The sequence below is a fragment of the Rhinoderma darwinii genome, chromosome 1 (assembly GCF_050947455.1).
Source record: "Rhinoderma darwinii isolate aRhiDar2 chromosome 1, aRhiDar2.hap1, whole genome shotgun sequence".
Classification (NCBI taxonomy): domain Eukaryota; kingdom Metazoa; phylum Chordata; class Amphibia; order Anura; family Rhinodermatidae; genus Rhinoderma; species Rhinoderma darwinii.
In genome coordinates this window covers 83,442,965-83,470,888 of record NC_134687.1, presented here as the reverse complement: position 1 = coordinate 83,470,888, position 27,924 = coordinate 83,442,965, and the positions used below count along the sequence as shown (strand labels likewise).

Below are 27,924 nucleotides of genomic sequence, written 5' to 3'. Positions count from 1 at the left end.
TTAAAAAAACAATGCAAATATAAAGTAGACATATGGGGGATGTTGGTTAGCAACAATTTTGTGTGGTATTACTATCTGTTTTACAAGTAGATTACACTTAAAATGAGAAATTATAATTTTTGAACATTTTCTTCAAATTGTGGGGTTTTCACAAATAAGCTATAAATTTATTGATCAAATTTTACCACTAACATAAAGTACAATATGTCACGAGAAAACAATCTCTGAATCGCTTGGATAGGCAAAAGCATTCCAGAGTTATTACCACATAAAATGACACGTCAGATTTGAAAAAATGGGGCTGGTCATTGAGGCATCGATGACCCTTGGTCCTGAAAGGGTTAATAAAAAGTATTTAGAAAGTTGAACCAAACTCACTGACTTTTTTTTTTCTTTATCGATAAAAAAAAAAGAAATACATTTCAAAGGTGTACATAGCCTTTAATCCAAAAATATTTATGTACATTTTTAGCAACTTTTCAATGGACTGGAATTAAAAAATGTTTTAATTTTTAAAGATACAAATTCTATGTATCCGATTTACATTGAAGCCGTATATTGCCGTCAAAGCCGATTCAGTCAGGTCAGCTTGACTGACAGCTCGGCTGAAAGCCGGTCCCTAATGTGTCAGACATGCAGGTTAGCACGAATTCCGATCACATCTGAATTGATCAACCTAGATGTGATTACTACCTGGATTCTGCGTGTCAGAGGCACGCAGGACCAGCTTTCAGCCCAGCAGTCAGTCCGGCTGACCTAACGGGATGGTCTTTGACCGCAAGATACAACTTCTATGTATACAGGATACATAGTAGCTGTATCTTTTTAAAAAGTAAAACATTTTTAAAGTAAATTGTAAAGTTGCTAAAAAATCATTCAAAACATTAAATATTCAATTTTTTTTTTTTTTAGTAAAACAAAGTGGCAGATGGTCTTTAAATAGTTGTGTTTTCTGGCCGGTACTTTTATTATGATGGTCATGGCTCATAATAAATAGTCGGAAGAATTGCTGGTTAGGTTATTTTCACACATCAGCCATAGATCTCCTTTACATGAGGTGTAGTTTGTGTCAGGTTGTATGCTTACAGCAGTGAAGGTGTTAATAATACTCCTGCTATCCTCTACTTTCTCTTGTGTAGTAATAATAATGCAGACTTTTCCTGTGCCAAGTATTATCCCGAGTTGTGGGAGGTGAAAGTGCTTACTGTGCATCCTCTTTACAAGACTGCACAAGGCAGATTATAATTAGACACAGATGACTGGGAAGCTGGAGTGCTCGCTGGTGGTCTCCAGCAAAGAGGAAGAAATGTAATCGGACCCTTCATCTTCATCATCACTTCTTTTATTCGCCCTTCATTCATGCTTTCCTTCAGATTGTTCATGGTCATTGCTAGGCAACCGGGAATGCTGACATGCCTGCGTTCTAGTTCCACCCCCTTTGTCCGGCGAGGATAGGCGCAGCATTGCCCTCTTTGCCATGCAGCTCTGAGCTGCACATCCCTGTGGACCTTGATCCTGGGATGGAAGTCATCATGATCAGTGTTTTCATCTAACAAAGGGCTAAACGTGTACTTAATGTTCTGGCAGTGGGCATGACCAAACGCTGGCAACGTTTCTAAAGGAAATTCTTGTTCTAATCCTGGAGCAGGTCTGTAAACTTCGCCTGCACACTGCTGGCTGGGAAAGTGCCTTGTGGAAAGCTCTTCAGAGCTGGAAATAGTGCAGGTCCTCTCGTATGGAGCATCGGTGACTGCAGAGGAGGGAGACTTTGTCAACTGCAAAGGGGATCTTTTGTCCGAGGAGCAAAGACGTCCAGGGAGGAAGGTGAGTGGATGTTACTGTTCCTTCTAAACGGAAACGAAGCCTTGAGGGACTTTAGGTATCAATTTACTAAAATTCAAAGGCCCCGCAGTGAGGTCTGCACAGTGCCTGGAGTCTCCAGCACAAGCCCCTTGTCTATAGATCGAAGAAACTTAACTGACAGGGCATAGTCCTTTTATAAATCCCGTAAACCAAGGCTGTTAAATTCCTTATGTAACGTGACCGTGTAAACACATTTAAGCTCGCTGATGTCTTTATGATCTGTGTGTACTCTACGGTGTCTCCCTGCCTTCTTTTATGGGCTTGGATGTTCGAAAGAATGCTCTCCGCTTTTCATGTCTATTAAATTGGATTGTGTGCCGCACTGGAACCTGGAACTGATGTGAGTTGTGTACATTGCTACGCCGTATGATGGCTCTTCGTGAATAATGATCATCAGAAATGAGTGATCGCTGGGATCTTAGTGCAGTACCTACCACTTTAATGACTAAGCAGGGAGCCTATGTATTCGAGTTGTCCTGTAGGCAGGTCTCTAGTTTAGAGTGTTGGAGTTTTGTTTGATTTCCCTCTGCATGTAGTGATGTGCTGGTGACGCTCTCACTTCTATTATAATCATCAGCACTTGGCTCTGTCAGCACATACTGGAATGTTGTGCTCGGGAGAGGGAAAACACCGTCCTGATTGGTGAAGTGCATTACCACCCATCCACGCTCCCTACCTATAAGCAGACACCATAGTTAGAGTACTGTAGACTCCGAAAACCCACACGAGCAAGATCCTTCATTGTGTGCGTGTAGTCGTATTACACTGCCACAGTGAGGACAGAATCTACGCAGATACAAAAAGTTCTGCAGAATCCCATCCGTGCCTCGCATACTAAAATATAACTAAAATGCCTTGAATGGCAAAACAAGAGTTTTCTATGTTCTGCATTTTAAATTCATAAAACATAAGGATTTTTAAAATCTATTCTTTAATTAGTTCTTTGGGTTCATTCAGAGATCCGTATGCGATTTCCGCTTAGGTTTGAATACGTTAAGTGCGTAGCAATATTTTAAGCAGGTCGTGATTCAAATTAAACGTTGTAATTTTTAATAAATATTTGTTTGCCAGTTCATATTACTGTGCACATATTTGCTGTTTATCAAACACCTTCTAGAACAGCAAGCATTATATTTTAGCATAAATTTTCTTTTGAAGAATCTTAATGACTCTGGATCAGTATACCTACTTCATAAATGTATAGGTTCTAAAGGCCTTGTTGAGTAATATTTTCATGCTTGTAACCAGGGCTGGATAAAAGTTATTTTAGTCTTTCCTGATACTTTAACTGTTTAGGATCAACTCCGGAGGTTGAAAAAACAAAAACAAAAAACACAAATAAAAAAAACTCCACACCAAACCTGCACCATGTGGACAGGCCTATCGGTTTCCCCTGCACCCGCAGTCCCTAAGTCCCTGTGCTTGGTGACTTTGTTTAAAAAAAATAAAATATAAATGTCTGTTAAAAGGATTCATTGCTTTGTTGATGGAAAAGTTCAAAATTCATTTAGGGTGGTTTAATATGTGAAGTATCGATGCCTTTACATATTATTTTGTCAAAGTAGGTTGAATACTATGGGAAGTTTTACCTTTAAGATAACATAAAGGAAAAACTTTCCCTAGCTCTAAATGCGTCCCTAAAGAACATAAGGGAGTTTTTTTTAATTTTTAAATCTCTTAATTTTAACCAGTTAGTGACCGCCAATATGCCTTTTCACGGCGGCCACTAATGGGCTTTACTCCGAGGCATAGCCCTCGGAATCAATAAATAGAACAGGGAGCTGTTAAATCTCCCTGCTCTGGGAGCGACCCTGCTCGAACGGGCGAGATCTAGATCTGTATCGGTTTCGCCAGTTTAACCCCTCAGATGCGGTGCTCAATAGCCAGCACTACATCTGAGTGATTTTGGAGAAAGGGAGGGAGCTCCCTCTCTCACCCCACCGGCATCCTGTGATAAGATCGCAGGTTGTCGGTGGTTTCTATGGCGGCTGGGGTGGCCTAATAAAGCCCCCAGGTCTTCCACTAGTTATGCCTTCTAGGCCATGCCAGACGCAAGGCCTAGCAGATGCCTGTTAATTTTACACGGACAGGCACTAATACACTGCAATACAAAAGTATTGCAGTGTATTATAAATGCGATCGGAGGATCGCATAGTAAAGTCCCCTGGGGGGACTAGTAAAGTGAAAAATATTTTTTTTTAAAAAGAAACACTTTTTTCCCCCTTATAAAATGCTTTATTAATAAAAAAAACAAAATAAAGTTACACATTTGGTATCGCCGTGACCGTAACGACCCCAACTATAAAGTTGTTACATAATTTAACCCGCACGGTGAACACCGTAAAAAATTATATAAAAAGCATTGCAAAAACTGTTTTCTGTGAATCCTGCCTTCATTTTTTTTTTTAAAAACTGATAAGTCGCATCTACTCCAAAATGGTACCAATAAGAACAAGTCGTCCCGCAAAAAAAAGCCCTTATACAGCTGCATTGGCAGAAAAATAAGTTATGGCTCTTGAAATATGGAGACACAAACAAATAATTTTGTTAAAGTAGTAAAACATACAAAATCTATATAAATTTGGTATCATTGCTATCATAAAGGTATGTTCACACGCAGTGTTTTCAGACGTAATTCGGGCGTTCTACACCTCGAATTACTCCTGAAAAAATGGCTCCATTATGCCTACAAACATCTGCCCATTGCTTTCAATGGGTTGTACGGTGTTCTGTTCCCACGAGGTGTTATTTTACACGTCGCTGTCAAAATACGGCGCGTGAAAAGAAGCCCGCAAAAAAGTGCATGTCACTTCTTGGGACGTTTTTGGAGCCGTTTTTCATTGACCGCTCCAATAACGTCCGTAAAGTACGCAGCGAAAAACGCGAGTAGTTACAAAAATGTCTGAGAATCAGGAGCTGTTTACGCCTGAAAATAGCTCCGTATTTTGCTAAGCCGTGTGAACATACCCTAACAACCCGCTGAATAAAGTTGTTGTGTTATTTATACTACATGGTAAACAGCGTGAATTTAGGATGGAGAAAAGTGTGGTGAAATTGCTGTTTTTGTTTTCTATTCCCCAGCAAAAAAAAGTTGAAAAATTAATCCATAAAATTGATGTACCCCAAAATTGTGTTATTAAAAAATACAACTTGTCCCGCAAAGAACAAGACCTTTTACCGCTATGTCGATGCAAAAATAAGTTATAGCTCTTTGAATGAGATGATGGTAAATTAAAAAAAAATTGCTTAAAGAGGCTCTGTCACCACATTATAAGTGCCCTATCTTGTACATAATGTAATCGGCGCTATAATGTAGATTACAAAAGTGTTTTTTATTTAGAAAAACGATCATTTTTGACGGAGTTATGAACCATTTTAGCTTTATGCTAAGGACTTTCTTAATGGACAACTGGGGGTGTTTTGCTTTAGACCAAGTGGGAGTTGTGGAGAGAAGTGTATGATGCTGACCAATCGGCGTCATACACTTCTCTCCATTCATTTAGCCAGCACATAGTGATCTAGCTAGATCACTATGTGCAGTCAAGAAAAAACAAATGGATCCAGCGCTGTGTCCTTGAAGTTTGTTTAAAAACGGAAACTATTTCCAAGTTTTAATGAAAAATTGGTATAAAAACAGGTAACATTACAAATAGATATTCTCAATGAATAGTGGGATTCATGGCAGTGTGAGCGGTGCCTACGCGTTTCTGACGCATGCAGCGTCCTTAGTCATGGCTAAGGACGCTGCATGCGTCAGAAACGCGTAGGCACCGCTCACACTGCCATGAATCCCACTATTCATTGAGAATATCTATTTGTAATGTTACCTGTTTTTATACCAATTTTTCATTAAAACTTGGAAATAGTTTCCGTTTTTAAACAAACTTCAAGGACACAGCGCTGGATCCATTTGTTTTTTCTTGTACTTCATACGTGTGCCGACACGAGGACCCGCGCGCAAGTCTACTCATGCGATAAGGTGAGCTGGAGGAATCCTCCCAATCTTTTTTTTCTACACTATGTGCAGTCACTTACTCACATATTAACGTTACTGAAGTGTCCTGACTGTGAATAGACATCACTACCAGCCAGGATGTGATGTCTATTCAGAATCCTGACACTTCGGTAACGTTTCTGTGAGATTTACAGCAAGGCAAGCGTAATCTCGCAAGATTACACTGTAAACTGTCATTTAAAACGAGATCACTATGTGCTGGCTAAATGAATAGAGAGAAGTGTATGACGCTGATTGGTCAGCGTCATACACTTTTCTCTCCACAACGCCCACTTGGTCTAAAGCAAAACACGCCCAGTTTGTCCATTAAGAAAGTCTTTAGCATAAAGCGAATATAGGTCACAACTCCGTAAAAAATGAGTTTTTCTAAATCAAAAACACTGCTGTAATCTACATTACAGCGCAGATCATATGTACAAGATAGGGCACTTATAATGTGGTGACAGAGCCTCTTTAAGGCCTAAAATAGGCTGGTCACTAAGGGGTTAAAGTGAAAATCTCTCAATGTTAACATTCATAAACTTGCCTTGAGAGGTTGTTTCCTAGATAAAATTCAAAATAACTGGGGTTATACACAGTTGAGTCGCATTATTATGACCACCTCCTACTTTCCATGTTGGCAGCCCATGAAGGAAGTGATGTCGTGGGCTGGCTTGGTGGGTATATAAGGTGTGCGATAGGCTGTCTGAACACATCGCTCGTTGTTGCCATGGGTAAAAGGGGCAATTTATCAGTTGCAAAAAGGAATGATTATTGGCTTTCGGGCCAAGGTTGGCAGTATTTCTCAAACAGTGCAGTTTGTGAACGGTTTGTGTGCTGCTGTGGTGAAAGTGTATCATGAGTGAAGAAGTGTCACCATTGGGAATAACAGACGTGGAAACTGCGGAGCACCACGTGCCATTGATGTGAGAGGTGAATGTCTGCTATGAAGGTGCGCGAGGGCCGAACGACACGCTACAGTGGAGCAGTTCAACGTGAAAATCCACCATGGGGCTATAAGACTTGTCTAAATAACATTTCAGATAACCCTACTGCGTATGGGGCTCCGAAGCAGATCGATGTTCACTGCTCCTATGTTAACAAAGATGCATCGGAAAAAAAATCTTCAATTTGCTGGGCAGGATCTGATTTAGACCACAGATTGGCACATTTTCTGCTTCATCGAACTGATGGATGTTGGTGTGTCAGGCGAGAAACCTCAGAGAACAAACTCCCTGCAACCATTGCTGGTAGAACACAAGCTGGTGGCGGCAGCGTTATGATCTGGGGAATTTTTTCATGGCATTCTCTGGGCCCACTCATCCATGTGGAAGGCACTGTGAACGTTTTGGGTATGAGTCCATCGTTGCAGATCACGTCCATCCATACATTCTGTTTGTCTTCCCTGGGGCAGGTGGAGTCACACGGCTATAAATGTCCGACAGTGGTTGGAAGAGCACGACCAAGACTTCCAAGTACTTCCCTGTCAACCTACCTCGATCGCCTTGTTCGCTCTATGAATCCTTCCCTGCGCACCTTCCAGCAAATATGTTATGCACTGCAGTCAGCATGGCTCCAGATACCGGAGACAACCTACCAGCACTTTATTGACTCACTCCCTTCACGTCTAGCTGCCCGTGCTGCGCACGTCGGTTACTCTGGGTATTAGGTAGTGGTCATAATGTGATTTGACACTGTAGGTTCATTCTTTAGAACACCCCAGGCAGGGTCTTAACTATCATGGTCGCAAGGGTGCACTCATGCGAGTGGTACTTACTATGGGGGAGCAAAGATACATTGGCTTCCTGCCTGCCACTTACTCTTATAAGCCACATGCTGTTTTAGACATGTTGCCTACTAGAGCTCGGGAGGGCGCTGAAAATGTCAGACGTCCCAGCACAGGCAGCGTGACCGTGTCACGTACGCCAGGCAGAAAACTCGGCAGCACATCATGGGAACAGAGTTAGGCCTCATGCACACGAACGTAAACGCCCGTAATTACGGGAACGTAGACTTCTATTGGCCACGGGTACTTTCCCGTATGCTTACGGGAAGGTGCCAGTGCCGTCGAAAAATATAGAACATGTCCTCTTTCAGGCCGTAATAACAGCACAGGCAGGCCCATAGTCTATGGGGCTCCCGTAATTACGGTTGGCTACGTGTGTGCACCCGTAATTACGGGAGCATTGCTAGGCGACGTCCGGGTATAGTCATTGTCCAGGGTGCTGTAAGAGTTAACTTATCGGCAGTAACTCTCAGCACCCGGCACAGTGACAACCGCTGGAGTTAATAGTATTAAAAGTTAACTTACCTGCTTCTTCCTCCAGTCTGGCCTCCCGGGATGAAGTTTCAACCCATGTGACCGCTGCAGCCAATCACAGGCTGCAGCGGTCCCATGGACTGCTGCGTCATCCAGGGAGGTCGGACTGGATGTCAAAAGAGGGACGCGTCACCAAGACAACGGTACGTATGAACTTCTTTTACTTGCAATCGCTGGGGAATCTCTGCCCGAAAAGGCTGCCCCTTCTCTTTTTCCACCACTGATAGAAGGGGCTGCAGATTAGGGCAGAGAAAACGGGTCCGTAAATACTGGTGGACTACGGGTTGAATACGTGTGACGAAAAAAATACGTTCGTGTGCATGAGTTGTGTGTTTCAATTTTTTTGTTTTTTTATTTTAAGTTGCCGCAAAGTGGGCATTATCAATGGAGGGGGCTTAACTGCTATATGGTGGCACCGTTAAAGTGACTCTTAAGTACTAGATGGGGGGGTACAAAAGAGGACTTCTACTATACAGGTGCACACAAGGGACAAAACTACTTTGTTGGGGAATTACTGTTCAGGGCCTTGAGGTGGTATTCTTACTGTTTGGGGGGTGTTTAGAGGAGGGCTTCTACTGTTCTGGACTTAAGGCCTTATTCACACGACAGTGAAAAACGGCCGTGTGATGGCCGTCCTTTTAACGGCCTTCACATGGCCGTTTTCAGAACAATTATATTCTATGGGTATATTCAAACGTCCATTTGTTTAACGGCCCGTGAATAATGGCCGTCCAAAAAATAGGACAAAAAATGTCCTATTTTTGGGCCGTTTTAACGGCCTGACGGCCCCCATAGAAGTCAATGGATCAGTTTTTAACGGCTGTCAATACATGTAACAACCGTTAAAAACGGATATGTTACATGGGGATTGGCAAGGGAACTACTAGTTCTCTTGCTGGCTATCGTTGGCATACTCACTGTTGCAGCGCTTCTTCAGGTGTGGTTACTCGTCTTCACGGGTTTGAAGGCGCCTCGATGACGTCATCGCCCCGTCGCGCTGCCTTGCCAGAACCCGTGCAGACGAGTGACAACACCTGAAGAAGACAAGAGCCGGCGCTGCACCCGTGAGTATTTATGGCATTGTTGTATGGAGTATGTAGGCACTCATATACAGGGGGTCTGTGTCACATATACAGGGGGTCTGTGTCGCATATACAGGGGGTCTGTGTCGCATATACAGGGGGTCTGTGTCGCATATACAGGGGGTCTGTGTCGCATATACAGGGGGTCTGTCGCATATACAGGGGGTCTGTCGCATATACAGGGGGTCTGTGTCGCATATACAGGGGGTCTGTGTCGCATATACAGGGGGTCTGTGTCGCATATACAGGGGGTCTGTGTCGCATATACAGGGGGTCTGTGTCGCATCAACTAAAGGGGGTCTGTGTGGCATCATATACAGGGATGTGTGTGGCATCATATACAGGGGGGCTGTAAATAGTGTCTAGGTGAACATGTGACCTTCCTTTTGGGTGTTTTCAGGGGGCTGGGCCAAAAAAAACCTGACCAATGAAATTATTTTTATTTTTTTATTTTTTTTAACGGCCATGAAAAACTGATGTAAAATGGATGTAAAACGGACAGACGGACTGGAAATGGATGAAAATTTGTAGACAATCTGATGCAAAATGGCCATGAAAAACTGACAGTTGATCAGTTTTTAATGGACATTTTTTTTCACTGTCGTGTGAATAAGGCTTTAAGGTGGAACTATTTCTGTATAGAGCACAAAAGAGGGGTACTATTACTGTGTGGATATAGGTATATGCAAAAAATTGAACCTCAAATAGAATCCAATAGTTCAAAATAAAACTACATTTATTTGAACAGACCTAAAACACTACGCGTTTCTACGCCGAACTGGCGTCTTCATCAGGTGTTTACTGTGTGGGGCACTCAGTGAGATTATTACGGTCTGGGGCACTATGCAAGGAGAGTTTGGGAATAGTATTGGTTATCGGTCGGGAGGGTGCTGAGATTTCGAAGAGCCAAAGGCTTGTTCTGTAAATTCTGCAGACACGAGTTGTGGCCGGGGTAGTCACCATGGCGGTCTGGGCCGGATGAAGAAATGGGGAAAGTGAATGACTCTTGTAATTCACTGGATGTAACCGTACTATATTCACTTATAATGTCTGCAGTCCGCCTGTCTGTGTAACTGGTATCTGCCACTATATGGTGTTAATATCTGTCTTCTGTACAGTAGCTTCCATCCAGTAGCCAAATGGTGGTGGTATTAAGTACTATAGGATGGTAATATGTGATCATGGTGTCTCTGTATTATTCCAGAACAGTATGGTGGCATTGTTCAGTCACTGTGGTCATGGTTTATTGGTATTGTACAGTATGGTGAAACTTTTTTCCATGAATAGTAATATTATGTGGCAACTTTGATTGTATATTTTAGGGGTAGATTATCCTATATAGAAAATTTGTATTATAGCTTTGTTGTCTTTGAGACTAGCAATGCTACTGGAAATTCCGCATCCGAGCAACAAGCAGAAGGGTAGGGGGGGCCCCAGATGCAAAATTTGACCTGGGGGCCATGGGACTCTAGTTTGACCACTGCCCAATAAGTTTGTCCGCTACATATTGTTAGAGCTCATTCACACAGCTGTACTATGGCATTGTTTGGTACAGGTACGTGATACGGCACCCATAGAATTCTAAAGGACTATACTGCCCCTACATGTGGTTTACATTTTATGCGGAGGCAGATGGAAGTCTTTTCTCAGGGTTTTCGTATGAATTCTACATTGCATGGCATAATGCCAAGGTATCCCCCCCCCCCCCAACCTACCCCTTAGAAGCAATGCTTTGGTGTCTCACGTAGGTACAAATACTAGCAATTTATTATGTGAATTGGCTTATATTATAATCTATTTTGCAAGTAGTCGGTGTGTAAATGACCTGTAGTGATTTCCATCTTAATTCAAATTAATCTGACTCCGAAAACAACTGCCCACCACAAACATTGAACATCATTGACATAGGAATGACTGGCCTGCCATGATCACATCCTGTTCAGTAGGAATAAAAAATAAAAAAAATTAGATTCCTAAAGCTTCCAGTTAGTTTAAGGGGGTTGCCTTTTGTGCAAGTTTGCAGAAACTGACCCGTTTAAGTTTGGTTCATTAAAAAAAGGAAATTGGGAACCTCTCGTCTCAAACTTAGAACGTTTTTAAAAGCCTATTTTTTTCTTTTGTGTACCTGGAATGGGGGGGGGGGGGGAATAGGGGGCTGAAACGCTGTGGCCAGATGTTGGTTTGAAGTCTATATAGGAAAATCTAAATGTCTGCATGTACATCATCTTGGTTTGCGCTGTTCTGAAGGACAACCCTGTTAATGCTTCACTTTAGTGGGATAAGTTAACCCTTACTCAGCTAGTCACTAAAAAACATACGCTATGAAAGATGGTGTCAAATCGAGCAAATTTCTTAGATTTACCTGGATTCATATTGTAATATCAGTGATCCCACATCATGAGATCTCTGTTAAACCAAACGACTCTTCTACATCTGTATTACGAGTGATCCAGCATTAATTCTCCTCATTAAGGAATTCCTTCTAGTTCCCTATTGAATTGGTTAGCAGAATACAGGCTACCATTTATTACAGCCTCTATTTTGCCTATGGTTTGGTAGGAACAGGCCGTTGTAAAATTACATCTTGCACGAACCTACCCTTTGGATTCGTGTGAGATTTGGCGCATTCTTGCTCTGAAACTTCTGTGCAGAATTGGAGTGATGGCAGATAAAAAAAATCTTCCCTGTCATTATCCATCGGAGTCTTATTCCTCATTTCCATGGAGTGCCCAGATTGGGATTTCTCTTGTGTAACTTTACTAATGACCGTTTTTTTTTTTTTCTCTTTTTTTCTCTTGCGCGATCTGTCCTTTCCTCACGAGCAGATTATTTTTGTCCTTCAGCACATTTAGCAAGTCCCTGGACACCACCTTTTAATTGTGTCCATGCAAATGACTACTACTTCATGGCAATTTCATGTCCTACTCCATGTCATTTCATATGAGGTAGAATTGACTAACTGCAAAACTACTGCTAATTCTGAAGAGTTGTGTGTAATATCGAAGTAGTGTAGAACATTCTTTCTGCTGCAGTCATCTATTAACTATGAAGGTTGGTAGAATAATCTGACTGACAACTAGGAGGCCTGATGATGAAATGTACGTATTGATGGATGGGCTGCTAAGTGTTTAAATCCCTATAGACTAAAACGATTGAGACCTGAGACGCTTGTCCTGGACACATCTGGTATGATATTTCTATTATATATTTTATGAGAAGTAGATGCTTTAAATACAGCTTTCTTGTTCTATGTTTGATCCTTTTAAAGCCGGTTTTTACATGATCTGTGCCATGTTGTCCAAACTGTAGTAGACTTCTGCTGGGTTGGTTGAGGTCCAAGCTGTAGTAGACTTCTGCTGGGTTGGTTGATGTCCAAGCTGTAGTAGACTTCTGCTGGGTTGGTTGATGTCCAAGCTGTAGTAGACTTCTGCTGGGTTGGTTGATGTCGAAGCTGTAGTAGACTTCTGCTGGGTTGGTTGAGGTCCAAGCTGTAGTAGACTTCTGCTGGGTTGGTTGATGTCGAAGCTGTAGTAGACTTCTGCTGGGTTGGTTGAGGTCCAAGCTGTAGTAGACTTCTGCTGGGTTGGTTGAGGTCCAAGCTGTAGTAGACTTCTGCTGGGTTGGTTGAGGTCCAAGCTGTAGTAGACTTCTGCTGGGTTGGTTGAGGTCCAAGCTGTAGTAGACTTCTGCTGGGTTGGTTGAGGTCCAAGCTGTAGTAGACTTCTGCTGGGTTGGTTGAGGTCCAAGCTGTAGTAGACTTCTGCTGGGTTGGTTGATGTCCAAGCTGTAGTAGACTTCTGCTGGGTTGGTTGATGGGCTATGGGATGTGTGACACATTTGTTTGTGTATTTTTAGTAGTTACCTGACTACCTATTTTTAACTGGTCGGTTTAGTTTTTTATGCTTTAACTATTCTATCCACGTGATGGCATATCGTAATTTGTTTGAGTAATTCTAGATAGACCTATATTGCTACACAAATGAATACTGCGCTCAACTAAACCATTTGGTCCAATGACAGGTCAAGTCATTGCATGTGGTTGAGGGACTCTTGCATAGGTTTTGCATGGAGTCTCCGAAGCTACGTGCATAAATCCCACCTATTGTAATAGCAGAGTATGCGCATAATATTACAGGATAAATCCAATTGTCACGGTGCATGAAATACCAACACTTACCACTGGGACTTCACTCGAAACTACAGTAATAACCTTCAAACCCATATATTTGTCAATTTTATCTGTCGCGCAAAACGTATTAACTGGTTAAGGCCGATGAGACATTTTTAACCAGTTTATAATTTTTGTGACTCAAAGATTATTTAGTGGCACTGTATTTGCACTCCAGTTATTTGTTTGTATTATTATGCCTCCTTTATAGGTGACACTCTGAACAAGCAGAAGTGCAGTGTAAAGCAGCAGCCTTAGGCCTCATGCCCACTTCAGTTTATTCCTTCAGGGTGCCATCCGTTTTTGGCACTGATAGTACCCTGAACCCATTCATTTTAATGGGCCCATCCACACTTCCATTATTTTGACTGATCCGTTATTCCTTTCCGTCAAAAGTAGCGCATGTCCTACTTTGGTCAGTGATTCTGTGACCGTGAGGCCCATAGAAGCCAATGGGTCCGTCAAAAAAAAACAAACGGACGGCAAACGAAATGGTTTAAGTTCATTCTGTCTAATTCTTCGTTTCGGTAAATCTGCCTCAATGAATAGCAGGAAAATATTACCCATCTGTAAGAGCACAACTGAATGTTCTCTGGAACTGTGGCTTTCACACGGTTAATAGTCTGGGATGGAAAGTGAAAAGATAAAGTTCTAGAAAAAAAAAAAATCCCAGTTTTTGAGCAACAATTGTACATGTAGTTGTCAAAGCAGCTTGGCTCCATTCACACCTCCTGTAAAACATTGTGTGCTCAACAATGGATTCTTATGTTAATGAGGTTTTTCAAGACTTTAATATTGATGGTCTATTATTAGGATAGACAACCAATATTTGGTTAGTGGAGTCTGACTTGTGGGATCATCCGAATGAAGGGGCACTGTGCCAGTGTAGTCAATGAACGGGACCTGGTGCTCACTTACTACTTATAATAGGCGGGGGTCTCGGTCTGATCTCCATGATCATCAATATGGTTTATCCTTAGTATACGCTAGCGATGTTTGAGGTCCTGGAAAACACGTCAAGTGCCCAAAACTAGATTAGATCCCGTCAGGCAGGGACTATTCCCTTTTTTTTTGGGGGGGGGGGGGATTTCCTGCAGTGCTGAGATCTGAACCTGTTTTTGCCTCATCAGCACAATGCTATATTACAGAGGTGGGAATAAGCCTTTAGGGGAATTCGAGTTCACCTTGTAAGCTTGTATGTTCAGTGCTTTATCTTCTATTGTATTTTGTGAGGTTTGAAGCTGGTTTTGTACCACATTTATATCGTTCTAGAAGATTAAAAAATGTGGACCGCATTAATTGGTATAAAGCAGTAAGATCCGTAGCGATACATTATCAATGTCTTGGGTGTTCTTGATCTATTTGCTTTTATTTAAACTACAATTTAATAAGACAAATTAAAGAAATCAGATTTGTTTTATTACTGCTTTGTTTAGAGCAATAAACGACCTCAGCCTGCGTTGTGGTAGGACCTGCTTCAGCTCGGGGTGAATAGGCTTGTCCTTTGTCTTATTTTCTTGGCTCTTTCACAATAGGAGAGGACCCTTTTTTCTTCTCAGATATCCAATATATGAATGAATCATTCATGTGGTTTACAATTACAATACTTACTGAAGCCAATACGCCTAATGCAAAGATCCCATGGTTTGTAGTGTGTGTGATCATGTTACATACTCCTCTCGATTAATATTCATGGTTTCCTTTTTTATCGCTACAGTCAGTTGGTGCATTTATTATTAAACCAAGGAAATTATCCCAACAAGAAGTAACCCTACCACAAAGAAATGAGACTCTACCGAGGAAAAATCTTGTTGAATACTATTACAATGTGGGTCTCCAGCTCTTTAGCTTTTTTTCCATTTTTTGCTGACTTTGAGGGGACCGTGGCCTTTATTAATTTTTCATTTGTGGTAAGTGTCCCTGCTGCTCGAGCACCGAAGTTTAAGTTCTATTTACATTCTGCAGTGAAGCCAATCACTGGCCACCATGGTCACGTGTCTGTTTACATCTATCCAGTGATGAGATACGGTCTTAACTCCTGATTGGTGCCGGAGGTCATGAGTCAGTATAGCATGTCGTCATTTCAGTGATGTGAACAGAATAGGGTGGTCCACAGTACTGGAGTGGCGGGGGATTTCAAATGTTTAATGGTAGCCGCTTATGTTACAAAAAAACTAATTGACACATTCAGCTAGAAATCTGCCATTAGGTCTGGCTGTGTAGGCCATGATTTTAATGACTCTGGGGCGACAAGCACTGTGTATAGAGAAAAAATGATGCGTTTTGGTACCATGCTCATTCTGTAGAGCGGGAAGGGTCTGCCTGACATGGGTATGACGGGGCTGACTTGGTCGGAGTTCCTCTAACTGCATTCATCCCGTCTTCATCTCTTAAACCATTCTGCTCGGCGAGCTCAAGCCCAGGAGAAATATTCTCCTAAAATCCCGCCTGAGTGCAGTTACTCTCCCTCTCCTGAGAGTTGTCGGGATGCTGAACTTCGATGCCCCTACAAAAAATTGCTCAATCGGCTACATACCACGTTAAGTTAACGCTCCAACCTTCCAATCCTGACCTAAAGGCATCTATTTTGAAGGAAAGTCACTGGCATTGCTTGTTTGTGTATATATCGTCTAGAGCGCGGAGCATTGTATCTGTATTTATTTTGTAGATGTGACCATTGCTTTGCAGTTATTACATTTTTTTTTAACCATGATAAAGTATTGGTTTCATCCAAACTCTGCTTTATACCGGTCTATGATTACTTTGCCATGTGTCCAGTTCCTTTCCTTGTGTTATTTTAAGCTCTGCCCTCCTAAATGGATGAATAATTTTGACTAGAGAACCAGGCTTTTCTTTTGAGTCACCCTGGAATAGTTTATGATGCTGATGGAATTTTAGTTTTTCAGTCTTTAGTGGAAAATCTAGCTAGTCTTGAATCCAAGGCTACATAGTAGTATTATTGCATTCCCAGTGTATGCATTGGCTCCTATATTAAACATTTTTCACTGTTTTTTCCTGTGTACTTGGAAGGTAACACGAACTGGGAGGGAAAAAAAGTAGTAAAAAATCTGAAAAACCTACTTCTGTTAACACACTTATGCTATGGAATATATTTTCTGTTGACTTTAATATTTAAAGACTTATTTAACTGGAATTTTACTACGGCAACGTTGAATGCAGAAACCTGCTGAGTGGGCGAAAATCTTACTTATGATGTGAAACTGACAGATTTGACACCTTTTTAATACACCACCTAGAAAAAATGCTCACTCCATTCATATAAAATTACATTCCCCCCCCCCCCCTAATAAAAGTTGGTAAGGCCTCATGCACACATCTGTATTAAGGCTCCATGTTTGAGCTGTAATAGGGCAACCATAGAGGTCCATGGGGCCATACTGTACCTCTGGATGACTAAATTTCATTGGAAGGCATATGCAGCTATATTCTGTCGGATACAGCGTATGTTTGACCTCATGATTTGATGATGCTTTCCAAATATCTGGGTTTTCTTGTGGCAAGATTTCTTTGATTCTTTTTAAAAAGAGGTATGGTAAACTATAGCGCTAAATGCATTTAGTTATAGATGTATATCAATCTGGCGTCAACACTTTCTGCCTATGACTGAGATCTTAAAGAAGTAATTTACGGTTACTTACAATTATTTATACATAACCAACCTATTCCACAGTGTCGGGATCAGTCTAACCCACCAGAGTACCAGGGGCTCCTCCTGTGGGTGCAGGCTCTGACACAAAAATGGGCCTCGGAGGTCCAGCAGAAGATGGCCCCCCCCCCCCCCTCGGAGCAGACTTTGGATCCAGTCACTTAAAGGTGTTTTCCATTCCCATAAAATTGATGGCCTATCCTCAGGACAATATGTGATAAGTCCGGCTCTGACTCCTGGCACTCCCGCCAATCCTCTGTTTTGAAGGGGCCGCAGCGTGCGTAAGAGCGCTGCTTCCCCTTCATTTACACTGTTTGTACTGTAAATCGACATACTTGTAGCGGTTCACAGTATTACAGCCTTCTCCCATTCACTTCAATGGGAGATGGCTGTAATACTGTAAACCACTGCTACAAGTGTCGGCGATTCACGGTGTGAACAGTAGAAGTTAAGGGGAAGCAGTGCTCGTACAAGCGCTGCAGCCCCTTCAAAATGGCTGATTGGCAGGGGTCCTGGGAGTCGGACCCTGACCAATCACACATTGATGAGCCTATCCTGAGGATAGGACATCAATTTTACAGGACTGAAAAACCCCTTTAAAGAGGCTCTGTCACCACATTATAAGTGCCCTATCTTCTATATAAGGAGATCGGCGCTATAATGTAGGTGACAGTAATGCTTTTTATTTAGAAACACTATTTTAAACCACTTTATGAGTGATTTTTAGCTTTATGCTAATGAGTTTCTTAATTCCCAAGTGGGCGTGTTTTACTTTAGCCCGAGTGGGCGTTGTACAGAGGAGTGTATGACGCTGACCAATCAGCGTCATGCACTTCTCTCCATTCATTTACACTGCACTAGCGATATAGTTATATTGCTAGTGCAGTCACTTACACAAACACTAACATTACTGCAGTGTCCTGATAATGAATATACATCACTACCAGCATGGACGTGATGTTTATTCAGAATCCTGACTCTTCTGAATCTTTTCTGTGAGATTCCAGCAAGCGTAATCTCGTTTGAAATGACAGGTTACATCGTAATCTCGCGAGATTACGCTTGCCTTGCTGGAATCTCACATAAAAGATTCAGAAGTGTCAGGATTCTGAATAAACATCACTTCCAGGCTGGTAGTGATGTATATTCATTATCAGGACACTACAGTAATGTTAGTGTGTGTGTATGAGGCTGCACATAGCGATATAACTATATCGCTAGTGCAGTGTAAATGAATGGAGAGAAGTGTATGATGCTGATTTGTCAGCGTCATACACTCTGTACAACGCCCACTTGGTCTAAAGTAAAACACGCCCACTGGGGCATTTAGAAACTCATTAGCATAAAGCTAAAAATCGCTCATAAAGTGGTTTAAAATAGATTGTTTTTCGAAATAAAAAGCATTACTGTCGCCTACATTATAGCGCCGATCTTCTTATATAGGAGATAGGGCACTTATAATGTGGTGACAGAGCCTCTTTAAGTTATTTGTGAATCGACCTAAGAAATAATAATCTGTAACCGTTTGGAAGTTTGTATGTATTACATACAATTTTCATTGTAGGATCTTTGTAGATTATGGTTCAGATATAGTTGCAGATTTAATATTGCATACATATTTGAACCTGCCTTGAAATCATAGTCATTTAGGCCATGTACACATGATTTTTGTCTGGAATTAAGAGTGAATTCCGCACTTAAATCTAAACAGATGATGCCGACGATGCATGAATGAGGGTTTATTTATGGCCTATTCACATGCTCTGATGAAATGACTTCGCTGCGGAGCATATTTATCATTGGCATGGATTCTTAGAAAAAAAACTGCAGATTAGCTCTTGAATTATAGAGGTAATCCACAATCGGATCCGCAGGTAGACTTTCACGGCAGGAATCAAGTTTCTGCTGCGGATTAAACTCAAAATATGTAACTGATTTGCCTAGTGAAAATCCTGACTGTGTGAACATATCTTTAGGATCCACTCAAGAAATACAAAAAATGCACTGAATTGCGCTGTATGAATGTGCAATAGTATTCTAGTAGTGCAATGCTTGAGCCTCGACATTTCATGTCCTCATTCTATTCACTTGGCATAACTAAACTGGTGTCATGTGTTGCGTTGCTACAGTGCTGGTATAAAATGTTCTTTATAGGGTTACTTTTTATGTAAGGATTACTTTGTTTTAAGAAGTTAATGTCACTTTTTATTTTACCTTCCCATTGATGGGTGTTTGATCAGTTTTGTATCCAATCCTCTGAGCTACAATAATCTGCTCTCCAGGTTGATGGTTTTATCCCCACTGTTCTTGTTCACACTTAAGTTGTTTCTTGTGATTGTAATAAAAGCCACAGCACTTTGATAGATATGTGGTACAATAGATGGCAATGGCTCCCGATGGACCACCTTGACTTACAATAGGGTTCATCGGGTGTCCATCTTTATTACAGGAAGAATCGTGCTGCATGCAATTCTATTCCTTGTGAAACCTGAAAGAATTTGTGATTGAGGCTGTTGTGTATTTTTTAAAGGGGGTCTCCGGTTTTGTACATAAAAGAATAAGGAGGTTCTCAAGGACTCTTTGATAGCCTATCCTTGGGAAAAGCCAATATGTTTGTATGAGTGGCTTTTCCTGGTACTGCTGCTTCCCCCCATTCACTCAGCTCACATGGATGAGCCACTGTGCCGTGGTAAAGGGGTATGAAGGGGACTTTATTGTGCTGATAAGCAGGGGTCTCAGCGCGCTCAGACCCTCACCATTAAAACAACTTATTCTACTTTATTAGTATACCTGATATAGATCAACTTTGTCATTTCTTTTACTGTTAAAATTGTGTTTTCTTAGAGGATCTGTCACCAGTTTATGAATACCCGATCTCCTAACTAATAAGCACTATGATGCTGATCTTTTTTTTTTTAAAGTTTATTTGCGAAGTTATTTTATTTTTTCTAAATATGCTAATATGGCTATGCTTGCCAAATAGGAGGTGAGTCTTTCTTTTCACTCTGGGTGGTGTAATGTCTTCTGTATGACCATGTCCAATCGGCCTCATACAGTTCTCTTCCCAGCCCAGCAACACAGAGTGATCATATAGTATACAGCTCCCATTACCGACTGTTTTCAGCTGGTGATACCTATGGTTGTTTCACAGCTAGGACTTCGATCCTGGTGCCATAAGAAATATTAGGCTCTCATCTTGCATATGCTGTTCTAGGTGGTCCACAGCCAGAGGTATGGCTGTTTGAAGTGATCCCCCTTCCCTCCAACCTCCGTCTCTTACACAGTGTGAAGCAGCTTCGTGCTGATAGGACAGGGTCAGAGGCTGTGGGGTGGCTCCGCCTCAGGATAATCACTGCTGTCGACACCCACTTGTCTAGTATAGCCTCAGTTGCATATTTAGAAAAAAGCTAATTTTTTTTTATCGTTTTGGGACACCATTTTCACTAGCATTATCAGTGTGACAGCACCTCTTAGATTAGCTAGGAGATTGGGCATTACTAAACTAGTGACAGATCCTCCTTTTAAGGTCCTTTTACATTGACCAATGATCTGGCAAACAAGCGTTGATATGAAAGCTCGTTCCCACTGATTGCCCTGTATAAATAGGGAAACTATCAGCCGATTAACGAGCAATTGAGGCTCGTTCATCGACGTATCGTTTATGCAGCACATCTCCCTGTGTAAATCGGGAGATGTGCTGCCGACATGATGGAAATGCATGGGGACGAGGTATCGTAGTAACGATCGCTAGTCACCATACATAGCACCTTGTAAGAGAAGCAAATGAGCACCGATCAACGAGCGGTCTAGTTGATCGGCGCTCTATTTTTACAGCGCATGTTTGTCGATGTAAAGACTCATTATCCATGCAAATTCTGTGAGGTTACTGCCACTAGGTGTCTCCCTTCCTGTAATCTGCTGTCCATCCCCTGTTGTCAAGCATTGTCCGTCCCTGGTTTCAGGGGGTATGCCGCTAAGCAGAGGCTTGTAGTGATTGGTGGAGGGCTCCGCACTGAGACCCCAACAGGTGAAAACTTCTGACATGTCATATTGTTTTTGAAGTGACTTAACTTTTTGAGAATATTTAAACACCACTGATACAGCTGTCTTATGTGACTGGTTGCACTTGGGCATGCCTCAAGGTTATTGTTCATCATTGATAATTGACTTTTAACACAGCAGCAAGCTTATTCTATGTTTTCCTGCATGATTTTGGTTCTTGCATCTGTTTTATCTCTGCCACATTCCCACAAATTTCAATTCATAAGCCATGCCTACTGGGAAGATTTCAATGTGAAGGTTACTCCCCGAGATGGCACTCCATTGTGATACTCAGTAGTAGAATTGCTCGATACAATCAGTGGTGTTGCAGAAGTAGCAGTTACCACCTGCACCCAATGCCTGGGCACCATCTGTCTCTCACTACTTTTTTGTGGCAAAAATGTAGTGACTATTACACAATGACGTAATCTCGCGCTACATAAATCAACATTATGTAGGATCTGTTTAACACTATAAAATATCTCTTGTCGTGAAGTTCTACGTTTAGTGCCAAGGTGCAGCTTTTGAATCCCTCGCATACAGTGTTTTTAAGATCTTCTAATCCTATTTAAAGAGGCTTTCTGGGATTTACATTAGGTTTTTTTGGGTTGTGTTTATTTATTTTTTTTGTATGCGCTTTAAATGGTAAAATTATTTTTCTATATTCCCGTTCCTGTGTCAATCCCTCACTGCCCTCTGTATACAATTATACGTGATTAATGGTTTTTAGTTATATGGCCACTGTGGACAACTGCATGTCACCAAGGTGATGACACTTTGGATAAGATGCCACCAGGGTGGGCCTCAATTGGCCATTACGATCATGTGATTTCATTATTTATCACTTTTTTTAACTGGTAGATGCCTGTAGAGCTAAGCTCTAACTCAACTGCTATCTCAAGCTTGACATTGACTCAACAGACAGACTCTTCCTAGTTCTCTTTCTCAGAGACTAACTCCGCAGAGGGCCCCTGTGTGAGAAGAGTATATAGGCCCCTTGCTCTCTAATAGCTAATCATAGAAGTCCTTATGTTTCTCGTAGCTCAACCAGTAATTTTGAACTATAGGCATAAGCCGCTTCCTACTAAGGCGGCAATGGGCCCTCATACTTACTGGGCCCCTGCTCGGCTGCTGAGGTTGCATCAACGGTTCTCTGCTCCTGTTCTTTCTAGCCGACAGCTATTCCTCCGAACCCCACCATAAACTCCGCCAAGTATGCATGTTTTTTTTTTGTGTTTTATTTTATTTTATTTTTTTTAAATTACTGTATTAAGCCACTGCTAGCCCCCTCTAGCCATGGCTTATCTCCCACAAACAAAGGCTCGGGCATGTGGAAATTGAACATGACTGATTCTTATTAGTGCAAATATAACCAGTGGTGTTGCCTAAACAAAACTTGTTTGCGATCATCTTTCTTTCTAAGGCCCCCTACACACTGCTCGTTGTTTGGCGCTGGTTTGCTCCTTTCACAAATAGCAATGATTGGTTATGTATAGGGACCAGTCATTGTTACTATCGCTCTTCCCCATACTTTTTATCCTTTCGGCAGCACATCTCCCGGATTACACAGGGAGATTTGATGCCGACAACGATATTTAATGCTGCGATCAGCTGATAAATGAGTGTTGGTTCATTCATCTGCTGATCATTGCCCTGTTTACACAGCACGGTGATCAGGAACGAGCGTTCATATGGACACTCGTTTGCCCAATCATTGGCTTGTGTGAAAAGGCCTTTAGGTTAGAAAAAAAAAGCACCAATCTGTAATGGGAAACTAAATCCGTTTCATTTTGGTTTGTGTTTGTATTTCAAATGCACTCCCAAATAAGTGATTGATCAAATAAAATCTACTGGAGCCAGCAGATGATGAAGATAAAAAGCAATGTATTTTAAAGGCATTGTCAGCGTATTAAACTTTTAGTGACTTTTTATTTTTATTTTTTTTATTGTCTAATTTTGTTTTTCTTATCTACCTTTTACAGATTGGACTTGATTGGACCGTCCTGATGACTGCATAACACACAAAAAACCCTACTGAGCTAGATCATTGCATGGACTTCTCCTATTCCACCTTGGTAACAACCTCACTTATTTTGCTCTTTGTTGGACTTTCTTCTCATTGAAATGCCCTGATTGAAGTGCACAAAGCTGAAAGACAGCAGAATGAATGTAGATAATGTGGAGGAATCAACCAGGAATGGATTCAAGGGAACCCAATTGCTTTATGACGACGATGGCAATGGAAATGCTAATTCAGAGAAGATTCCCAAGTTCTCAAACTGTGAAAAAAACCTAAACTCCAATGCTTCTGCTTTTGCCGTCCAATATGAAGATTCTAATGATTCTCTGCTAAAGGGTCACAATGGACTGGAGCTGGAGAATACTGTGGACTATATAAAAAAGACACATGATGGTATTTCTAAAGCCACAAGTTCAGTGAATATAGACACCATAGACCTGGAGGAAACTGTGGATTATGTTAGTAAGGAATCCTCTGAGAAAATGTGTTCATCTCCTAGTGAGGTCCTTTTACCTGCACAACCTGAATCTTCCTCAAATCGAAGTCCTTTAAAATATAAGCACAATCAGAATGTTGAAAAATCTATGCCTTATATACAGAAGTCAAATGAAGCACAACATAGAAAAATGGAGTCTTTAAGGACTTCACCGTTAACCGTAAAGCAAACTGATGAACCTTGTGACCGTGTTCTCATGGAGCAGGTGGAGATGGGCGCTCCATTTTTCAAACCCAAAGACCTAGAAGTACCAACATTGAGCTTGTTCTCTTTGTCATGGGACTTGAGTAATGAAGAACTTATGAGGAGAAACAGTCAGGTTTCTAGTGAATCTGAAAAGCCAATAAGTGCGTCTTTACTCGAATGTTCCGTGTTACCAAATACCTCCACTGAAGTGTTTTCAGAGTCCTTGAAGTGGACTAGCAATGTCCCTGGTGTCTGTCCGAATGATGAACAATTCACTAAAGACATAAGTTATTTTGAAGTGCCTCCACATAATAAAGATTCCAAAGAAAGGGTGCAGAATAATATGGCTACAGACTTTATAAGCCTTGTAACTGACACACATGTGACGACTGGACATACGCCTAGAGAGGGCAATGAAAGAGTCGATCGTGCTTTAATCTACAATGACCCAGTCATAAAAATAAAAGATTTAAATAAAAATAACTTGTGCTCGGCTCCAGGGACAGAAGAAGCCATTATTCCAGTTCTACGCATAGAGGAAAATGACCTTGAAACCCAAAACCTAGATGGTGTGCTTGTCGAAGACACCATCTCTAAGTCCTTTGGTGGAACGCAGTCGTTAAGCTCCGAGTCAAAAGACTTGTTAAGTAACCTAACTGGGAACAACTGTGAGGACACTTTTGTGATTGCAAGTCCCTATTCACAAACTGATGCCAAGACCTATACTTCTACGCCTCTGCCAGAGTCCAAAAATATGACTTTTGCTGTTCCCTTGCTAGATGATATGGGACAGATTGAAATACCCAGAATTCCAGATTCCCTGACGGATATCAACCGGGGGAATGCTGTAGAAACCATTAAATCTTGCCTTGGGAATGGTACAGCAAAACCAGCTCACAGAAAGCCAGTAACTACACCATTGGTTCCAAAGGGCAAGAAAAATGAAGTGTTGAACTTTCCTAAACCTAACTTCAAAAATGTTAAGGCGAAAGTGCTGTGTAGACCTGCATTAATCCCAAAGGATTCAAAAGCTTCTCCACGGTCCCCACAGTCTTATTCTAATGTATCTTCACCTGTAGCATCACCTCGGGCCCCTGCTTCTACTATCAAGACATTGAAGAAAAAACCTGTTCCTGATCAGGACTTGAAAGCAGAGACTGCTATTGCTAAATTTCAGAAGCAACCAATTAATAAGCAGCTCTTCCCTGGCCAACCTGCACATGCCCCAACCCATACTAAATATGCTTTAGGTAAAGTTCCCAGAACGGCTGTGTTGAAGCAGACACAGGATGAGGTTGAGAGGGCAAGTTCTTCAAATTCAACGCGCTCCTCTGGATCAGCTGCTACCTGTACAGCCAGCTCTAGAGTGACCGAACACAAGGCGGACAAGGCAAAGACCATTTCAAAAAGTGCTGTTGTGAATGGTGTACACATGGGGCCAGATAAAACGGAGCAGAATGGCCTTATTGATGCCCCCTATGAAAAAAAAGAATTCCAGAAAGAAGACTGCACTTCTGGCGATGTATTTACCAACTTATCCGTAAGTGTGTATTAGATCATTGTTGTATTTTACTTTTTATTGTGGTCATTGTACTTGTATGTAATCACCCTCCAAAGATCTATCTAGATTTGTTATTTTAGATTAGTGCAAAACATGCAACTTATAGTTACACGCACTTTTAGGGTGTTTTTAAAGTCTCTCTTATATATTCTGGAAAGTATTTCCAATGTAAGTGTAGTTTAATTTTAAGTAAATGCAGAAGCAGCTTGTCGCTCTACATTGGGCCTCCGTGCTGTGTCGTTGTAAACATCCAGTATGATTGTGAGGATCGTATTTCAAGTCATCTCTGCCAAAACCGCAAGTATCTCCGCAGTGGCCAAACTCCTTCCAGATCACGCTGCTCAAGCATTGTACTTCTGTGTTTGTTCTGGGTCCGGTTATCCTGAAATTCCAGGTTTCTCATATGTTTATCTACAACATGTGAGACACCATTGCAGTGCTGGGAATTTATTCTCCATACGGAGACTGTAAACATTCCCCCTGGCTCACTTAACGTAGAAGACATGGGGCATTTTTTAGCTTTAATGATATTTCTGTTACATAATTGGGGAGGAGTTGGTGGCGGTTTAGGTTTTCGTTTCCTGGGTGGTTGTTCTTATTGCTGAACACAAGCCAAGGCAGAATGTTTTGATCTATCAAGTAAGACTGACAATGTTGTTGTTTTTTTTTTATTGTAAGTCTGCCCTAAGGGAAGGTGCTTCAGATCAGGGTGGAGGAATGTCCTGTTCTACAGGCTTAGCACAGATCTAAATAAAAACAATGTCCAAAGAACGTATAATTTTCTATTTTAACCCTCAATCTAGAATTTGTTTGATTAACCACTTCAGTACCATGATATTTCCAGCATTAATAATCAGACCGAAAAGACATTAAAAAAAACCTTTGCCTTATCTTTTGTTTGTGCTTATGTTTTTATCCCAATTTTTAGTAGCATAAGGTAACACTATAAAATAACACAAGCAAATGCAGACACAGAAGCACTTTGCAGGTGCTTATAATTGTTTTTTAAATTGCGTTACTGCTAGATTTACTATACTTAGACATGTGAGTCTATTAGCACATGTTTTGATCAAATTTTGCGGGTCCACCTGCCCCCTCGCGGCCCCCTCCTCGGGGGCCCTGCTTCAACTTCTCCCTCTCCTGGCAGGGAGGGATAACCATACTAATTATTATTATTTTTTTTCTATCAATCTATCTAATTTGTATATAGTATAATTTTAGACTGTGGCGACACGGCGACTTTGACCATGACACAGGTTGCACGGCGAAAGATTACTATGTTCCGTAGCCTACGTGCCAAGTAACGGCAGTGAATGTGGTCACAGTCATTTTACTTGCAATGTAGGCTACTGGACAAAGCAATTTTTGGCCAGGGGACCTGTAGTGGCCTAAGTCGTCGAGTAGCCCCAGCCTAGAACTATACTACACATCTCCATCTATTAGATATATAAAGATATTATAATCACCTATCTATCTATCTAAATTGCTATTTATTTTTTTGTGTGCTACAAATGACTATTATTTCTATCTACCTATCTTTGTCTATATCTTTCATATCCTATGTATACATATCCTATGTATAGTTGTATTGTACGGTTTTAGGCTGGGGCTACACGATGACTTTGGCCATGACACTGGTCACATCCAAAGATGGCTATGGAATCGGCTTTGGAAGATTTGCTATCCAAAAGCCAGTTTGCGCACCATTCATTGTAAGCTCTGCCTTCCACCCAGCGTGTATGAAATGCCCACATATTTGGTTTAGTTGAATGGCAGAGGTTGCAGAATATGTATTCCAATCACTGAACAAGAACTTATTAGTTTAACCCCTTAGTGACCAGCCCATTTTAGGCCTTAATGACCAAGCTATTTTATTCGTTTTTCTATAGTCGCATTCAAAGAGCTATAACTTTTTTATTTTTTCGTCTACATAGCTGTATGAGGACTTGTTTTTTGCGGGATTAGTTGTGCTTTTTAATGGCACCATTTTTGGGTACATATAATTTTTATATTAACTTTTATTAACCTTTTTGGGGGGGATTATAAAAAAAAAACTGAAATTCCGCCATTGTTCTATGCGTTTTTAAATTGACGCCGTTCACTGTGCGACGTAAATAACATGTTACCTTTATTCTATGGGTCGGTACGATTACGGCGATACCACATATGTGGAGGTTTTTTTATGTTTTACGACTTTTGCACAATAAAAACACTTTTGAACTAAAATTATTTGCTTTTGCATCGTCGCTTTCCAAGAGCCGTAATTTTTTTATTTTTCCATCAATGTAGTGATTTTTTGGGCTTGTTTTCTGCGGGACAAGACGTAGTTTTGATTTGTACTGTTTTGGGGTGCATGGGACTTATTGATTCATTTTTATTATGACTTTTTTGGGGGGCAATGGAAAAAAATTGTAATTTCGCCATGGTTTTTTGCGTTTTTTTTTTTACGGTGTTCACCTTGCGTTTTAAATGACATTAACTTTATTAATGGAGTCATTACGGTTGCGGTGATACCACATATGTGTA

At 41.3% G+C, this 27,924-nt stretch overlaps 1 protein-coding gene across 6 annotated transcripts in view; it reads left to right on the top strand.

Annotated features, from left to right (window-relative positions):
* The first annotated feature begins 1,426 nt into the window (after nt 1-1,426).
* Nucleotides 1,427-27,924, top strand: part of MTUS1 (microtubule associated scaffold protein 1) — a 193,253-nt gene continuing 166,755 nt past the window's right edge. For 4 of the 6 annotated variants that reach the window (XM_075860138.1, XM_075860137.1, XM_075860135.1 and 1 more), the window contains exons 1-2: nt 1,434-1,824; nt 23,118-25,377. In XM_075860138.1, coding sequence (XP_075716253.1) covers nt 23,299-25,377 — 2,079 coding nt within the window. In that variant the 5' untranslated portion in view covers nt 1,434-1,824; nt 23,118-23,298. Of the gene's footprint in view, nt 1,825-23,117; nt 25,378-27,924 lie in introns of all 6 variants that reach the window. The other 2 variants (XR_012882945.1, XR_012882939.1) reach the window with 1 other exon arrangement.